This window comes from Archocentrus centrarchus, chromosome 24 (assembly GCF_007364275.1).
Source record: "Archocentrus centrarchus isolate MPI-CPG fArcCen1 chromosome 24, fArcCen1, whole genome shotgun sequence".
In the NCBI taxonomy this organism is placed as follows: Eukaryota; Metazoa; Chordata; class Actinopteri; order Cichliformes; family Cichlidae; genus Archocentrus; species Archocentrus centrarchus.
Window position 1 is genome coordinate 34,338,944 of NC_044369.1, and position 16,789 is coordinate 34,355,732.

The following is a 16,789-nucleotide window of genomic DNA, read 5'->3' on the forward strand; positions in this document are numbered from 1 at the left end:
GGCATGGAGTATCGGTGAGTAGTGCTTCTGAAGCACTTTCTTCACGCTTTTTATGTGCATGTCAATTGCCTTGCCTTGTATGGAGTGCCAAGAAGTAGCTTGCATGTGCTCGGGCTTGACTGCAGTGTGGATGGTTAAAACATGCAAATAAACAACCTAAAGTACAGTGTTGGAACTGGATTGTGTGTTGGTTAATCAAGAGCGAATCAACAGTGCAGTACTCCCATGGGAAACAATGTGGAAACCTAGATCACACAGATAAAGGGAAAAAATAATACAGATCAAATACATGGGCTATAAAAAAAACTTAAGGGCAAGAGGTTCTTTAAAACCCTTAAAAGGTAAATCTGAGCAATACACATTTTCTGCATTGTCACCAGTTTTCCACAAGTATTATAAATATATTATTAGCAGAAATCAGTTCTTCATCCACAATCAACAGTAAACCACATCACTGTAGGTGCTGCACTCTGTATTACACAGAACACAGAGACAATGAGGACTCCACTGACCCTAGTCTTAGCCAGAATCCAAACCCAGCATACAGAGGTTCAGTGAATGTGGTGCTGAAGGTGTGGAGGTGGATCAGAGTGTCAGAGGAGACTCTGTAGAAGGACAGAGTGCCAGCAGGACAGTCCACATACACTGCTACTCTGTTAGAGACAGAGGAGGAGGAGATGGATGTTCTTGTATTATTGTGCCAAACATGGTACCCATTATCAGAGCAGAATAAACTCCAAGATTTATCATTCCATCCAAACCTACAGTCATCAATATATCCTTTCCTTGTGATTGTGCTGTAACTCAGAGATAAATAAATCCCTCCTCCCCACTCGACCTCCCAGTAGCAACGACCAGTCAGCTGATTTTTACACAGCAGCTGCCAGCAGTATTCAAATCTGTGCGGATGATCCGGGTGCTCGCCATCCACTACTGTCATCGTTTTCTTGCTGTCAGACAGTTTGAGGTTTCTGTGCACTGTGTTTGTGTCCACTTCAAGCTGACAGAAATCTGATGTAGAAGACAGACACAGCACAGCTGCAGTTTATTATCTCACACACCTGATGGCTTTATTATTTGTTTACTTAGTGTTAAGTTTATTTATAATTTTCAGGCATCTCGTGTCAGTAATGTAATAGATAAATAAAACAAATATCACCACTGTAAAGACTGACAAATTTCTGTTTTGTCAAACTTACACTTCCTCAGACCAGGTTTTATCCTCTTCTCTCCACCATGGTCCAGCCTGGAGGAAGAAACACAATGATTTTCTATCCAACATGGATCCAAACTGCAGTTTGAGTTTGTCAGTGAAATTCAGATAACTTTTTCTAAGATTGCTTCATGTGAAAAGGAATAAAAACGTCCAAAGAATAAGACTCATTTGAATTTTCAAAACTCAACTAGATCTGTGAATTGTCACTTTTGTTTTGTGGACTTCGAGGGGGCATTCAACTGTGTCCCTTGGGGTATACTGTGGGGGGTGCTACAGCAGTATGGGCTGTCTGGCCCATTGTTGCGGGCCATTCAGTCCCAGTACAACTGCAGCGAGAGCTTGGTCTGTATTGATGGCAATAAGTTGGACTTGTTTCCTGTGAGTGTTGGACTCTGCCAGGGCTGCCCTTTGTCATGGATTCTGCTCATAATTTTTATGGACAGAATTTCTAGGTGGAGCCAAGTGGCAGAAGGCTTCCTGTAGGATCTTGACCTTCCAATATAATGTGCTTTGAGGTGACTGACTGTTGTGATTTATACATAAAACTGAATAAAATGGAATTCCACCTTGGTGGCCTCAGAGTCTCATCTCTGCTTTTTGTAGATGATGGGGTCCTGTGGGCTTCATTAGGTGGTGGCCGCCAGCTCAGAGTGGAATGGCTCACATCCCTAAGTCTGAGGCCATGGTCCTCAGCCAAAAAAAGAGTGGAGTTCCCACTCAAGGACGAGTACTGTCACAGGTGGAGGAGTTTAACTATCTTGGGGTCTTGGTCATGAGTGACAGGAGGAGGTAAGTAAGTAATTAAGTAAAGTTTATTTATTAAGCACTGTATATGGTAAATAACAAAAACCGTGTTTAAAACAAGGTAATTACTGGAGAGCCACTCACTGATCCGGGTTAAACACTGGACTAGGGTGGACAACCTATCCAGCTGTTGGGGTTTAAAAGACATATGTAGCTGAATATCATCAGGATATAAATGGTAAGAAATTACCTCAAAAGATTGATGCTTGCTAAAGGGAGCATGTAAAAAGAAAATAATAATGGACCCAGGACTGAACCCTGTGGAATCCCACAATTTAAGGAGGTACTGTTGGAACTGAATTTACTGGTCCTAACAGAGAACGTCCTATTCGATAAGAAGAAAAACAGACCGGTGCTGAGCCAGAGATACCAGCCAAAACCTTAAGCTTGTTAAGTAAAACGTTATGATTAATGGTATCAAAGGTTGCACTGAGATGAAGTAAAACAATGACAGAACAATTCCCTGCATCAGAAGCCATTAAAACATCATTGACTATGTATAATTTTCTCAAACAATCTACTAACAAATGGCAGTTTAGAAATAGGTCGATAATTGCAATACAGCTGGTATCAAGATTAGGCTTCTTTGACCTGTTAACTAGCTGCACCAAAATCACCAAAAATGCCTGGAAAAGCATACCCAAATTAAATCAGCTGCTGGTCTTGAACTATTGCAGTACATGCAAAAGCTTGGTCTCTTTGTGAAGATGACAAGCTATATTTTTAATTTTTGCAGTCAAAAATCCTTTAACTGTAATTAGTATGTAGCTATTAAGTTTGGAACACAGAAGAGTTAGACAATTTTTGCCTTGCCTAGATTTTTCATGTTTATTTTTATGTAACTACACACTGAGTGTTGAAGGTATGGACTGGAAAATGAAATCAAACTGTAGAATGAAGTCTTGTCTACTTGTATTTCAAATTTTATCAAAAATAGCACAAAAACTTAATGTTTTGGACAAGTTTTTGTGTGTTGATGTCCAGGCATTGTCCAACTGGTGCCATTTGGAGACTCCAAGTGGCACCAATGGGACAATGCCTGATATACAAACTAGGGATGCGCTGAACCAATATTCAGTATCGTTCTGATCCTGGCCTTAATTACTGGATCGGATATCGGAAACAAATAAAAAATGCAATCCGATCCGACACACATTAGCTGCATTACAGTTTTCGGTCATCGTCTTCTTCTTGTGGGTCTGCGGTTGACTAAAGCGGCTTAGAGCTGCATTACCACCACCTACTTGAATGGAGTGGAGGATCAGGAGTTAGAAAAAACCCTCCTCAGATTCTATAAAGTTCTCCATCGCTGCGATGGGTTCCCTTTGACACTGAGTGATCATCGCTGACATGCTTTGGTGCCACTGCCTGAAAAACTCTGCCTCCTGGTCTTGTATGTGGGACAACTAAAACATTTCAATTTTGTTGTGTGAGAGACTGTTGACTTATGTAAAATTGATCCAGGCATTTAAAAACAAATTTTAAAAATAATAACACAAAAAAGATTGGATTTGTATCGGTATCTACGATATCCAAATGTAAAATATCGGTATCGGTCATAAAAAAGTGGTATTATGCCATCCCTAAAACAAACTTCAAATGGCTGTAACTCCTCAATGCTTCAACATACAGTCATCCATCAAGGCTGTAATGAAAGATAATACCCAGAGGAATAGTCTGCAATACACAAATTTACTGTATAAATTAATTATAATTATATAGATATAAATCAGAGGTTGCCCTAATTTGTAAAAGAAAGAAAATGTTAGGCCTTCATTCACAAAAACTCCGGTCTATTTTCAGTGATTCCTTCACACACCCAAAATAAATAATTTGTATATTGATCAAAAGTTACAGTAAATGCAAACACTACATATTCACATAAAATAAAAACCCCCAATCCTCCCAATAGTCCTTCTCGGATGCACAACTTACCAACGCCTCCCAAACAATTACCCCCAACCCCACCCCCACCCACACCCACACCCCCACAAACACAAAATAGCTCAAAGCCAACCACAAAGCATAAAGCTTTTTGTAAAACTTGAGACACTTACTGGTCAAAAAAAGCTCTGAGCCATTGTCCTCCTCATCCTGCCGTAATAAGCGTAATAAAGACCTCCGTGAAAGCCTTATCGAGACCTACAACAACCTTCCCTGCACCCCAACACTGCTCTTGTAAAGTTCCATATGTAAAGCGCACGCGTGCACACACACACACACACACACACTATAAGTGGCGTAACACCAGCGTACGGTGATATTTTCTGTGTAATGGTGCATGTCAAGCTCACCATTACATACATATTTACATCTAAACAGCATATAATATGAGGACAAGCTGAGAATAAAAAGTTACACGTACCATGAATCGCCTTCTGAGTAACAGCTGCTTGTTCGTGGGATTTTGCTGCGACACAACCGGTCGAATCAGTGATGAAATCCTCTAATAAATAATAATCCACTCTCGTGAGTTATTTAGTCACTTCTTTGAATAAATATAGTCTGTTTTTTTTTTTTTTTTTTTTTTTTTTGGCCACAGCGGCTTTTATCGGTGGTGGAGAGAGACGGGAAATGGGGGAAGGATACAGGGGAGGACACGCGAGCAGATTGGCGACGGGCCAGGACTCAAGCCTGCGCCGCCCGCACAGCAACGCGGTATATGTATGTAGTCGCCAGCTTCACCACTGAGCCACCCAGGCACCCCAATATAGCCTGTTTTTGATGCATTCTGACAATCCGTTGGTGAGAAAAAGTATTGTAAACACTGTTTACGCACGACAGTGCACAGACTCTTACTTCCTGCTCAGTTTCACGCACAGAGGATGCACTGACTACGCAGGGAGTTTGTGCATTCATGTGAAAACAAAGGAATTTTATTGGCTATACATCTGTGGTTTTGGATTTTGGGTCAGAGTTGACCAATCAGAACGATTGGAGAACATTTGGGGCATGTCCAGAGAAGTCACATGACGCTGTCTGCTTATTATTGGCTCTGGAAAATCCATTTCATAACATGATTGGCCAAATGAGGTGTCAATCCAATTCTGAGGGTCTAGTCTGTCATATAAAAGCATCGTAAGGGCGGACTGCAACGTTACTGTGATGCTATGAGGCTTTAAATTCGGAAAGCACTACAAACGGCCCGCGAGTGGGCCGCTGCCAGTTAACAGGTTAAGTATGCTAAGCCAGGCAAAATGCCATCCTTAACTGCTACATCAATCTCCAACAGCAAGTCGCCAAGCTCTCTAAACTTTTGTGGTTCCCTATTTGTAACTCTGGGAAAGCGTTCTAATCTTTCTAGAAGAGACCTTTCTATCACCTCTGGGGTACTGTAGCATTCCTCTAATCGAGCCCAAACCCTGCATAAACCTTCCGTTGGATTATTGAAGTGCACTGAGTGGATACGTTTAGCATGTGTAGAGGACTCGTCTCCTAGCCACCTGGTGAGCAGATCTAATTCTTCACTAGGCTTCAGACCTAACCCCTCTATTGTGTTGTTGAAAGAAGCTTTCCAAGCCCAGTAGTCCTGTGCCTTGTCTGTAAACCTTGTCAGGCCATCTGTGACTAAATCCCTTTTTTGCTAAATATCTAGCCAGGTTAACAATGTCACAGTCTCCGTGTAAAGTGTCATACAGATTCGGCTGGCGTGAGGGACTGTATGGAGCAAGGGAGCCTTTTAGTTGAACCTGTCTTGTACTCACATTCTCATAGTTGTATGCCTGTGTGGGCATGAAGGGAGGCAGATGAGTACTGAAGTATGCTGCTCATGTTCACCTGGTTGTGCTGGGCCTGTAACTGTGTTTGTTACGTGAGGAGGAAGCCTTGGTTGAACGCGTGCAGCTTCAGCCTTTGCATGTGCTTCGACTGCTGCCATTGCAATTCTCGAGCTAGATGATCTGACTGACCCCAAGCAGACTGACCGGATGTCCAGCTTGTCCTCCTCAGATGGCTGTTTCATTGTTGTAACCCCTGAGGTGTCCACCATTGCTTGTGGAGAAGCCTCTCTGCTATATCCCCTTGAACTATCAATCTTCTGCGTAGCAAACAGTGCAGCCTTGTACTTTCTTCTGTTAGGAATTATTTTTTACTCAATGAATAAAGGACAAATGTTTAAAGGTAAACTCCAGTAAATTAATTAATAAAAGGTAGATCAACCAAATAATAAACAATTAAATAATACATTAGACAGAGTGAGAGCAACAGATCAGAAAGTGCTGACTGACTTCAGTGCATCTTATCTTGAGGCTCGGCCACAAGAACGTACAATTAGAACATCACCAACGTCACCATGTTCTGTCATTAATCTGGACAAGATTTCTCTATGACAAATTAAAACATCAGGAAGATGATGTGCTTATGACTCCACAGCTGAGGAATCTGGGCCATGAAAAACCAGCTTGAACAAGACTGAATGACGAAGGTCAACTCGTAGCGCCCAGAGATTGTTCACGTTTAGATAAGAGGCAGGATAAAGATGGTTAGACAGGCACACGGGCTTAGAGAGAGAGAGAGCACACACAGGCCTGCTGTCTCCTCCAGGTCACTGCATATGCATGTGGGATTTTTCTGATTCTTTAATATATAAAATGTCTTACTTTTTTAATTAAAGTGTTTCAGGTGTCTTCCTTCATAAACAGCCTGTTTACCTGTCAGTTCCTTCTGGAACACCCCTTTTACTATTCTGCCCTCGCTCTGGTTGCTAGACAGATAGATAATTCTTCCCAATGATGAAGCATGAGTAGTTGTCATTACTGAGCTTTATTCAACACTCCATTGGTTGGAGTAAAACTGCAAAGGAAAAAATACAGCACATCAGGATGCTGAATCAACATATGAAGCTAATGCCACTAGTTTGTTGCCACTAGTTTAAATGCTAAATATGCTAACAGATAAGATGCATATAAAGAGCATTTCCATTGCTCCGAAAATATCATGACCTACTTCTTCCAAGAACAAAATTAGCTTTACCTTCATAGATATGCTTCTACATGAGAAATAAACACTTTCATGAACTTACAGGCTGTGCTCCACCTACACGAAGCAGCTAACACTGCATGAAAAGTGGGTTTTCGACAGTTTCTTGTATGTAATATTGCTGCGCACCTTGAGCTTTAGGGCTCTCAGCAGGAGGCTTTGGCCAGAACAGTAAACTGTAGGGAAACTGCCGTGGACTCTCTGTGTCAGTGCTCCCTCAGCTCCCCCCTCTCCTCAGGTCTAGGGCAGGCTCTCATATGTAAAGGAGGTTTCTGTGAGTCATACAAATGCAAATCAAGTACTCACCAGTGGTCACCAGTACTCACCAGTGGTCTACCCCTCCCAACAGTTGTAACCAACATATTTTTGAGATATATATAATCAAATTTACATTATCATCTTTTAAGCCTTTTTAGATAAGATAAGATAAGATAAGATAGTGTTTTGTCACATGCACAGTTATACACAGTACAATGCACAGTGAAATGTATTTTGTACCTGCAACCATATATACACACACATATAAATAAGAAGAATAAAAATTAAAAAAAAAGTAGTAATTCACACTATACACTATACTCTATATACTATACACTATACACACTTTTTAAATTATAATATTTACATTGTGCAATAATGGTCCAGTTAGGGCTCAGAGTTGAGCAGACGGATGGCTTGTGGGTAAAAACTCTTCTTCAACCTTTCAGTCTTAGCCCTCAGGCAGCGGTAACGCCGGCCTGATGGGAGCAGGGAGAAGAGAGAGTGTCCGGGGTGGCTGGGCTGTTTTAGGATCTTCATGGCCCTCAGCCTGCACTGCTTGGTGTAAATGTCCTGCAGGTTGGGGAGGGTGGTTCTGATGGTCCGTTCAGCTGAACGAACCACCCTTTTTAGGGCCATGAAGTCCTGCTTGGTGCAGTTTCCCATCCAGGTGGTGATGCTCCCACGCATGATGCTCTCAATGGTGCAGGTGTAAAAGTTCCTGAGCACCTTGAGTGGGAGCTTGAAGTCTCTCAGCCGCCTGAGGAGGTAGAGACGCTGTCTGGCCTTCTTCACAGTGATGTTTATGTGATGAGTCCAGGACAGGTCCTGTGAGATGGTCACTCCCAGGTATTTGAAGGTGTCCACTCTTTCCACCTCAGCACCACTGATGACAAGTGGATGGTAGTCCCTCTGCTGCTTCCTGCTGAAGTCCACGATCAGTTCCTTCGTTTTGCTGACGTTGAGCAGGAGGTGGTTCTCCTGGCACCAGTTCTCCAGGCGGGAGACCTCTCTCCTGTAGGCTGTCTCCTCATTGTGAGAGATTAGTCCCACAACAGCAGTGTCGTCAGCAAACTTGATGATGACGTTGGACTCTGACGTGGCCTCGCAGTCATGGGTGTACAGTGAGTACAGCAGAGGGCTGAGCACACAGCCTTGGGGGGATCCAGTGTTGAGGGTGAGGGAGGATGAGGTGAGGTGACCCACTCGTACCACCTGTGGTCTGCTGGTCAGGAAGCTGTGAACCCACCTGCACAGGGATGGGCCCAGGCCCAGGTCCAGCAGCTTAGAGACCAGCCTGGAGGGAACTATGGTGTTGAATGCTGAGCTGTAATCTACAAACAGCACTCTCACATAGTTCCCCTTACCAGTGTCTATGTGTGAAAGGGTCTTGTGGAGGAGGAAGGATATGGCGTCATCTGTGGATCTGTCTGGCCGGTATGCAAACTGTAGTGGGTCGAGGGTGGTGGGCAGTGAGGAGGAGATGAATGTCTTGATGAGTCTCTCAAAACACTTCATCACCACAGAGGTGAGTGCTATGGGCCTGAAGTCATTGGGGCTGCTGGGGTGTGGTTTCTTTGGGACTATGATGGACTTTTTAAAGCAGGTGGGAATCACACACAGTTTCAGTGAGAGGTTGAATATCACTGTAAACACAGGTGCCAGCTGGTCAGCGCAGGTCTTAAGGACACGTCCACTAATACCGTCTGGTCCAGCCGCTTTCCTGGTGTTTACACGTCTAAACGCCCTCCTCACGTCGCGCTCCGTCACAGTGAGTGTCTCCGCCCCTCCGGCCGGGAGCGCAGCGGGCTGTCGGCTTCCCGACTCAAAGCGCGCAAAGAAGATGTTGAGTTCATCAGCCAGAGAAGCGTCGGCACTCACCGGGTGTGTGTGTGGTGCTTTGTAGTCCGTGATGGTGCGTAGTCCCTGCCACAGTCCCCTGGGGTCAGACTGTTGTAGTTGCTGTTCCAGTCTGCGGCCGTAGCGATGTTTTGCCTCTTTCACCGCTCTGCGGACGTTGTATGATGCAACCTTGTAGTCCTCCATGTTCCCAGAGGCGAGGCCGGAGTTGTAGGCAACGGTGCGGGACCTCAGGGCGTCGCGGACAGATTTATCCACCCACGGCTTCTGGTTGGGAAAAGTCCGGATGGTCCTCCTAAGTGCAGTGTCATCAACAACTTTCCCAATAAATCCCACAACAGTTTCCGTAAACTCCTCGATATCTCCGCCCGCGCTGCTGCGAAACATGTCCCATTTTCCATTACAATGTGACTACACATAAATTATACAGCGAAACATTCAAACAAGACTAAACTCAGAAGAAGTCATTCTAATTTATAAATTAGTATTATCTAGTTAGAAATATACTTTTGGACGTTTTCAGCTTTTGTCCCTTTGTCCAATAAGGCTGTGAGCTTCTGTCTGTGAGCTTCTGTCTGTGAGCTTCTGTCTGTGAGCCTTTGTCATGGAGTTTTTTGTGAACCCTGAACTTTAGTGGACTGAGGGAGATAAACAAAGGCTATAACTTGATTTTGGTGATTTTTATGTTGTCATTTGGCGCTATACAAATAAAATTGAATTGAATACCATGTAGCAGCTTCTTCGCCTATGATTGGACGCTGAAGTTATTGCATGACCAAAGGAAACCAGTGCGGTCGTTCTCTTCCGTTCAAACTGAATGGCGTTCTTTGTCTACGCTGCTTTCCTGGTACAACAATGGAGGTCATCTATATTTTCAACACCCCAAGTTTTTTGTAGCGCAACTTAAAGACAAGATGGCGTCTAATGTGTAGAGACTCGATGCTCTGGACTCTAACAAAGAAAAGACGGCAGCACGATCCGAAAACTGCGGTAAGACTTGGTCGTTTCTAAAACATAAATACTAAGAGTGGAGGAATGGTCACAGTAAGCTGACAGACGTATTGTGATGTGGTTTCTTATTTTTATTTGGTTTCATCTTATAGGAAGCAGTTCCTGCACAACTCTGAATCCAGTAAAAGCCGGTATGATCCTCTGCAGAGGTAAGAATCAGAAACAAAGCAGCAGTATTCAATGTGTGGAGGAGAGAAGAACTTCAAATGTTTCTACTCTTATTTATTTTCACCTTTATTTTCCACAGACTGTGTTCGCCTCACAACGCGAGTGTGAGTGTTCCTAATGCGTGGACCGTGATATAATTGTGTGTAAGTATCTATTGGTGTTGTTTGTGTGTTTTTTGCCTGGATATGTTTATGTATACACTGTGTTTATGCTCTTTATTTACAATGTACAAAAATGTTTTCCAGCTTCTGGTTAAACCTACAGACGGTCCGCCGCAGCTTCTGCTACAGTCAGCCTCACGTTCAGGAAAAGCAGCCATTAAAAATCCTGCCCGGTGACGTGCAAGAAGGAAGCAGGTAAGACGTGTTGGATTGTTGGTCTGCTGTATTTGTGTAGTTAGCTTGGAAATGCAGTTTTATTTTTGGGAAATATTACTTATTGTTTTTTTTAACTTTATATAAAATCTGGCTTCTTTTGAACAACCCAAAATGTCTATAAAAAGATGATGCAGTGAAGGTGAAAATAATTAACACTGAATGTTTATAGTTTTAGCAGCTGTAACATTTTGGGACCTAAAAGATAAAAAGTGTATAATCAGTTTAAAGGTGCCTCAAGGGTTAATGACCAAAATCACTGAAGTACTTTTATCAGTGTTAAATTTTTTCAAAGTACTTGTTCATTTGTCTTTTATTCACAGGATGCAGGAGTTGGTACTTTGTCACATAACCATTGTTTCTGATGACAAAGATGGGCTGATTAATTTTTTTTTTTGCATTCAGGGTCTTATCTGCTATGTGTGCATTCAAAGTCAAGAGACTCAAACTTTCAGTGTAGTTTCCTGATTTTTCACAATATTTCATTTAGTTTCATAATGACTTAATGTGTGCTCTGTGTCAACAGCTGCTGGAGGCGAGGACGAGTGACCTGGCAGTGAAGGAGGTTGCCTTCTGGGACGGTGTCACCACTGACCTCATGTTGGATGAGGAGGATGGCGTCTCAGAGGGCGTGTCGGGCTGGATTAAGACCCCCCAAGCTTCCCCAGCCAGGAGCTCAGTGACCTCTGAGCCAAACTGCAAGACTGACTATTCAATTCAAACTTGTGCCTCACAATTTGTTTCTCTTAATTGAATTCCTTTTAGTTGAGGTTATTAGCATGGCATGAATGCAACATAACATACAAGGTATATCACAGAAATAATAATTAAAAATAATTTGTATTACTGGGTTATTATTTATTAGGGAGGGGCTTACCCAGGCCTGTCTTTATAAAGGCCAATGGGGGACAGATCTACCAGCCAATCACATGTGAATGATGACTTTTAATGTCATTTTTTTTATCCAATGACAGAGAAGCCACGTGGGTCTGTTGCCGCTGCTTTGGCTTGCAGCGCTGCTATTCATATGTAAAGTAGAGGCGTTAACACCTCGCGCCTGCCGGCTCCCCCCGTACCTTTACCCCCCGCTGCTTCTGGTGGTACGTAAACGACCATATCCGTCTCAGGCGAACGAATATGCGCTGCCCCGTATGCTGACGAAAGCTGACGATATCTAGGTGCGCCCGCGTCAGTATACGGGGACGAATATGCTTCTTTTCGTGCAGTGTGGCATGTGACCACAAGGTAATTAACACACATAATCCAGCTATACAAGCATAACAGGACAACAGCTACTTCCATAGGTTGTGTACAGAGGCCGCAAAGACCCTGCAAGTCTAATTAGCAAGCATCTAACCAAGCTAGCTCACTGAGCAGCTCCTAAATAGAGCCAGCTTCATGTTTTGATAACATCAGGATGCAGCTGGATCTGAGCTTTGATTCCTTCAAAGAGTTCAGTTTGTTGTTGTCAAACATTCACTGTGTTCTGATGTTACACACCACATGTAGGTGTTGTTAATCTACTGCACGGACACCAAACTTCATTGTAAAGTTTATTGATTTTTGGAATTTCTTTTTCTTTATGTTTTTCTTATGTAGCGCTGCTATTTTTTGAACAGTTGGTTGTTGAATAAAATTTTTTAAATGGTATCTTTTGTCAAGTTTTTATTACACAATAGTCACTCTTGTACCTGACAAAGTATGAAAAAGCAAACCTAACGAAAACTAAACTAAAACTAGATTCAAGAAGTTTATTGTCATGTACACCGCAAAACACTGTGGTTATGCTGAGCAATGAAATTCTTACTTGCGACTGCTTTACAAACAACTGAAATAAGCAACTAAGTTAAAATAAAATTTAAGAAGTAGTATATTAGGAAAGTAAAAGTAGAAAATAAAAATAAATAAATAATAAAGCAAGTCCAATATATACAGATATATACAGATGAAAGAAAGGCAGGTAATCACAGTTTGGTAATCAGTCAGTGGTTCAGTAGCCTGATGGCCTGTGGATAGAAACTGTTTTTTAGTCTGGTTGTTCTTGCTTTTACACTCCTGTAACGTCTGCCAGACGGCAGGAGTGTGAACAGTGTGTGCTGTGGGTGGGTACGGTCCTTGATGATGTTGTGTGCCCTCTTTATTACCCGGGTATTATAAGTGTCCTGCAGTGATGGGAAGGCAGCTCCACAGATGAATTGTGCTGTTTTGATGACACGCTGGAGAGCCTTCCTGTCCTGACTGGTGCAGTTTCCATACCACACTGTGATGGAGTTTGTCAGGATGCTTACCACAGTGCATCTGTAAAAGTTGCTGAGGAGCTTGGGGGATAATCCGAATTTCCTCAGTTTCCTTAAGAAGAAGAGTCTCTGCTGAGCTTTCTTGACAGTCTGTGTTGTGTTGTAGGTCCAGGTGAGGTCTTCACTGATGTGGGTGCCAAGGAATTTGAAGGTCTTCACTCTCTCCACCTGAGTCCCGTTGATGAATAATGGAGCATGCTGGTCTCTTCTCTTCCTCGGGTCAATAATCATCTCAATAGTCTTCTCTGTATTTAAGGAGAGATTATTTTCCTGGCACCAGGACACCAGCTGGGCCACCTCTTCCCTGTAAGCTGCTTCCTCTCCCCCAGTAATCAGCCCAATGACGGTGGTGTCGTCAGCAAACTTGACGATGGAGGTGTTGCTTTGGGAGGGGATAACTATGCATGAAACCAAAAATAAAAAAATAAAAATAAAAATAAAACAAAAACAAAAATAAAAACTAAAACTAACTCAATTAGAGAGAAAAAAGTTTAAATGTAATAAAAACTATAATGTAAAATCCAAATCTATTATAACCCTGCCCCAAGTCAGGAGCAGAACCTCAACTTCAACAGGTGACAAAGGAAGTGATGAGCAGAGATGAGCAGTTGGCCTACAGCCTCTGTTGATACCTGTTCCATTTTCTGCAGCAGAATCAGTGTGACGTCGCTCTGAAGTCTCTCTGGGCTGTTTTCCAACTTTCCATTGTGCTCGAACATAAACACTAAAACAACAATTGTCTTTGTCCTCATTAGGATTCAGGTTTGTATCAGTGTGTGGGTCTGTAGCCTATGGTTTATAGCAGGGGTATTCAAATAAATTTAAAGAGGTCCAGTCAGACAAAATGTCATGAGGCCAAGGTCCGGAAGTTCAACTATTTAAGGTCATCTTGAGATTTTATATATATATATATATATATATATATATATATGTGGGCTGTGTGGACCTGGTGAGTAGTCGCATTTCTCCAGAGAAAACAAAGGTCATTTTATCTATAATTTCAGTTAGTTTTAAACTCAAAATACAGTTTTAGTTAGTTATTGGTTTTTCCTTTTAATTAGGTTTTATTTATTTCAGTTAACAAAAATGTTTTTTCCAGTTTCAGTTTTCATTATTTCGTTCGTTTTCGTTGACTGTAATAACCCCGTTTGCTACAAAGCAGGAACCAGCTTGGTGGTATCACGTGGTATAGCCAAACTCGTATGTAATTGGTCAGTGGGTTTCCCTGGACACTTCACCACTACCATAACGACTGTAAAAGCTGCGCCGGTAAACCAGAAAGTGCTCAAGATTTTAATTAAGTGGTCATTTCTGTTTCAGTATTAGGTTCGGGTCCGCATGAGACATCATTTCGGTCCGGATCAGGACCAAGGTCTGCCTATTGGTGACCTCTGGTTTATAGAGTTAACTGATAATTAGGTAACAATGCATTTCAGATGTGGAGTATCATGAAAGTAATGTAATAAGTAGTGTAACAAATGACTTTCAGGAGTAAGTACTTAAGTAACGTACTTCATTTGTTTCAAGAAGAGCAACAAGTAATTCCAACATTACATTCTTTTGTTGGAGTACTGACCCAACATTGGACATGCACAAGAGATGGCTATCTCACCTCTGACCTCTGGTCTGGCTCTCACCTTCCCCACACAAATTGGTTTTCGAGGGAGGGGCTCCCTCCCCTCTGTCCTCACAGTGATCCATAGCAGAGCACACACCTTCAAACACACACACACACACAGAGCACACAGTCAGCAAAACAACATTTACAGCACAGCATATATCACTGTTGCATAAATACCACTGTGCATATGTTAATGAATCATTGAAACTGGATAATAATAATAATATTTTAAAGACTTGTGTTTAAATCTCCCGAGACTGCCAGACCTTCATTGTTTGTTCAAACACATGGTCTGAGGCACCTTCTCAGTTTGTTCATAGATTACGGACAACTTCAGGAACAAAAATATTGATGAATCAGTGAGCATTTGATCTGAGAATCCTCAGAACTTCAGAGTCTAAAAAAAATCAGAGTGACTCAAGGCTTTCAAATTATGCCGGCAGCAGGCGCATTTTCCACCTACTCCACCTCTCTGCGCCGTCTACTTTTTACATTTTCCTAAAAAATTTTTTTTGCGCCGCCTGCCGTCTCCATTTCCAGAGCCATGTCGATGCACGTAGCAATATTTACATTCTTTCAATCTGAGCTGTTTGATTGGCTCACGACTGTCATGTGACTATTCATATCGTCTGCTGCCATCATGGCTTCTCATGCATGTAAGAGAAATAAGAGAAAACAGCAGCTGTCACAAGTGGCCGCCAGGCATGGGGACCAGATGATTGGGCTTAAGAAATGGTTCAAGCCCACGTCCGAGGTTGTAAGTAAGTAATCTAGGTATACATGATCAATGTGAACAATAGAATTCTAATGATCAGCTGAGAGAAAGGTCGCGGCCTCATGGAATGCGATCATCTGCATCATTTGATGATGAATTTCATAGCTGACCATGCTGTTCGTTCAGGGGCAAGTTTGACAATAAAATAATATGCATTAGCATAGCTTCTGTACTTTTGAAGATTAACTTTCAAAATTATTTAAAATTAAACCATAACATTGTTGAGATGCATTGCATATAAGTAATAGTTTGTGAACACATCTTCCTTTCATAGTAGAAGTTGTTCATTTATAGTAACTTTGATATATTTATAGGAGTACTGAATGAAAGTCTTTAAAAAGTAGTAAAATTTAGGGGATAGTACCAGTGTTGGAAAGTCTGCTTATTATAAGCGACTTTGGGCTTGTTTTTTTCTAAAGTCGCTTGTAAATCTCGTGAGTTGTGGGTTGCGGTTTTTTGGGCTTGTTGTTGAACGTGGAGTTGCTTATTTGGGCTTGACTTTCTTTCCTAGTGAAACTCCTTGATTATCTCTCGGCACCCTATAATAAAGCAAAAGACGAGTGGTAGGTAGTTTGTCCCTTCCAAACCCCCGTTTCCTGTTCATCGTTCCCGCCCATGTTGACCGGGCGCACACCCAAACAAACATAACAAACATAACAGCCCAGAGTGAGGAGGCAGCGTAAGAACGAGCTCCAGTAAGTGCGGGAAATATAGAAAAAAAAAAAATAAAGAGTGGGAGAAAGAGAGCACACTTACAGAATGGATCCGAGCTCAGAGGGGAGACAGTGGCACAAAAAGTGGGTATGCACTATATGCAATGCATCGGGGCGCCTCACAAGAGGGGGGCACCAAAGATGTGGCAAAAATTATTTATCTAGTTGCATTTTCTGTATTTAACAGCTGTGCATATGATATGATCAATAACAGAGGCACCTCCCCTTCTCCTGTCGCCCCTTAGACACACACAAACATTTTTTTTTGTTTGTGATTGATAGAAAATAAAAGCCTGTAATAAAAATCTTGTATATTATAAATCAATGAATAGGTGAGATCTGCAGGCATGAACACAGTAGGGCTGCAATGATTAGTCAACATTGTCGGCAATAATCAACAATAAAAATAGTTGATGACGAATTTAATTGTTGTTAATAGTCGTTTATTACTGATGATTGTTTTTTTAAATGGAGTGAGATGTATTCCTGTCTATCTCTGGTGAGCTTCACACATGCGCAATACCATTCAGCGGCATGTTTAGTCATGGCGGCTACTGGTGAAATAACACGGCGTGCTCAACGACCCAAGGCTTGGGAAAATTTCACCCTCGATAAAGGAAAAAATAAACATATCTGCAACATTTGCAAAGTGGACCTCACATATCACATAGCAAACCTGGCTAAAATTTCTGAATGAAGAACCCATCTTCTGTGT

General features: G+C 42.1%; 1 protein-coding gene across 1 annotated transcript in view; it reads right to left on the minus strand.

Annotated features, from left to right (window-relative positions):
- Positions 1–574: 574 nt before the first annotated feature.
- The window catches only part of LOC115774028 (protein NLRC3-like), a gene marked incomplete at its 3' end in the record, with an annotated part of 61,142 nt that continues 44,927 nt past the window's right edge, over positions 575–16,789 (minus strand). Inside the window, exons 7-8 of the mRNA XM_030721036.1 lie at positions 1,200–1,246; positions 575–1,011 (exon numbers count right to left, since the gene is read on the minus strand). Coding sequence (XP_030576896.1) covers positions 575–1,011; positions 1,200–1,246 — 484 coding nt within the window. The remainder of the gene's footprint in view (positions 1,012–1,199; positions 1,247–16,789) is intronic.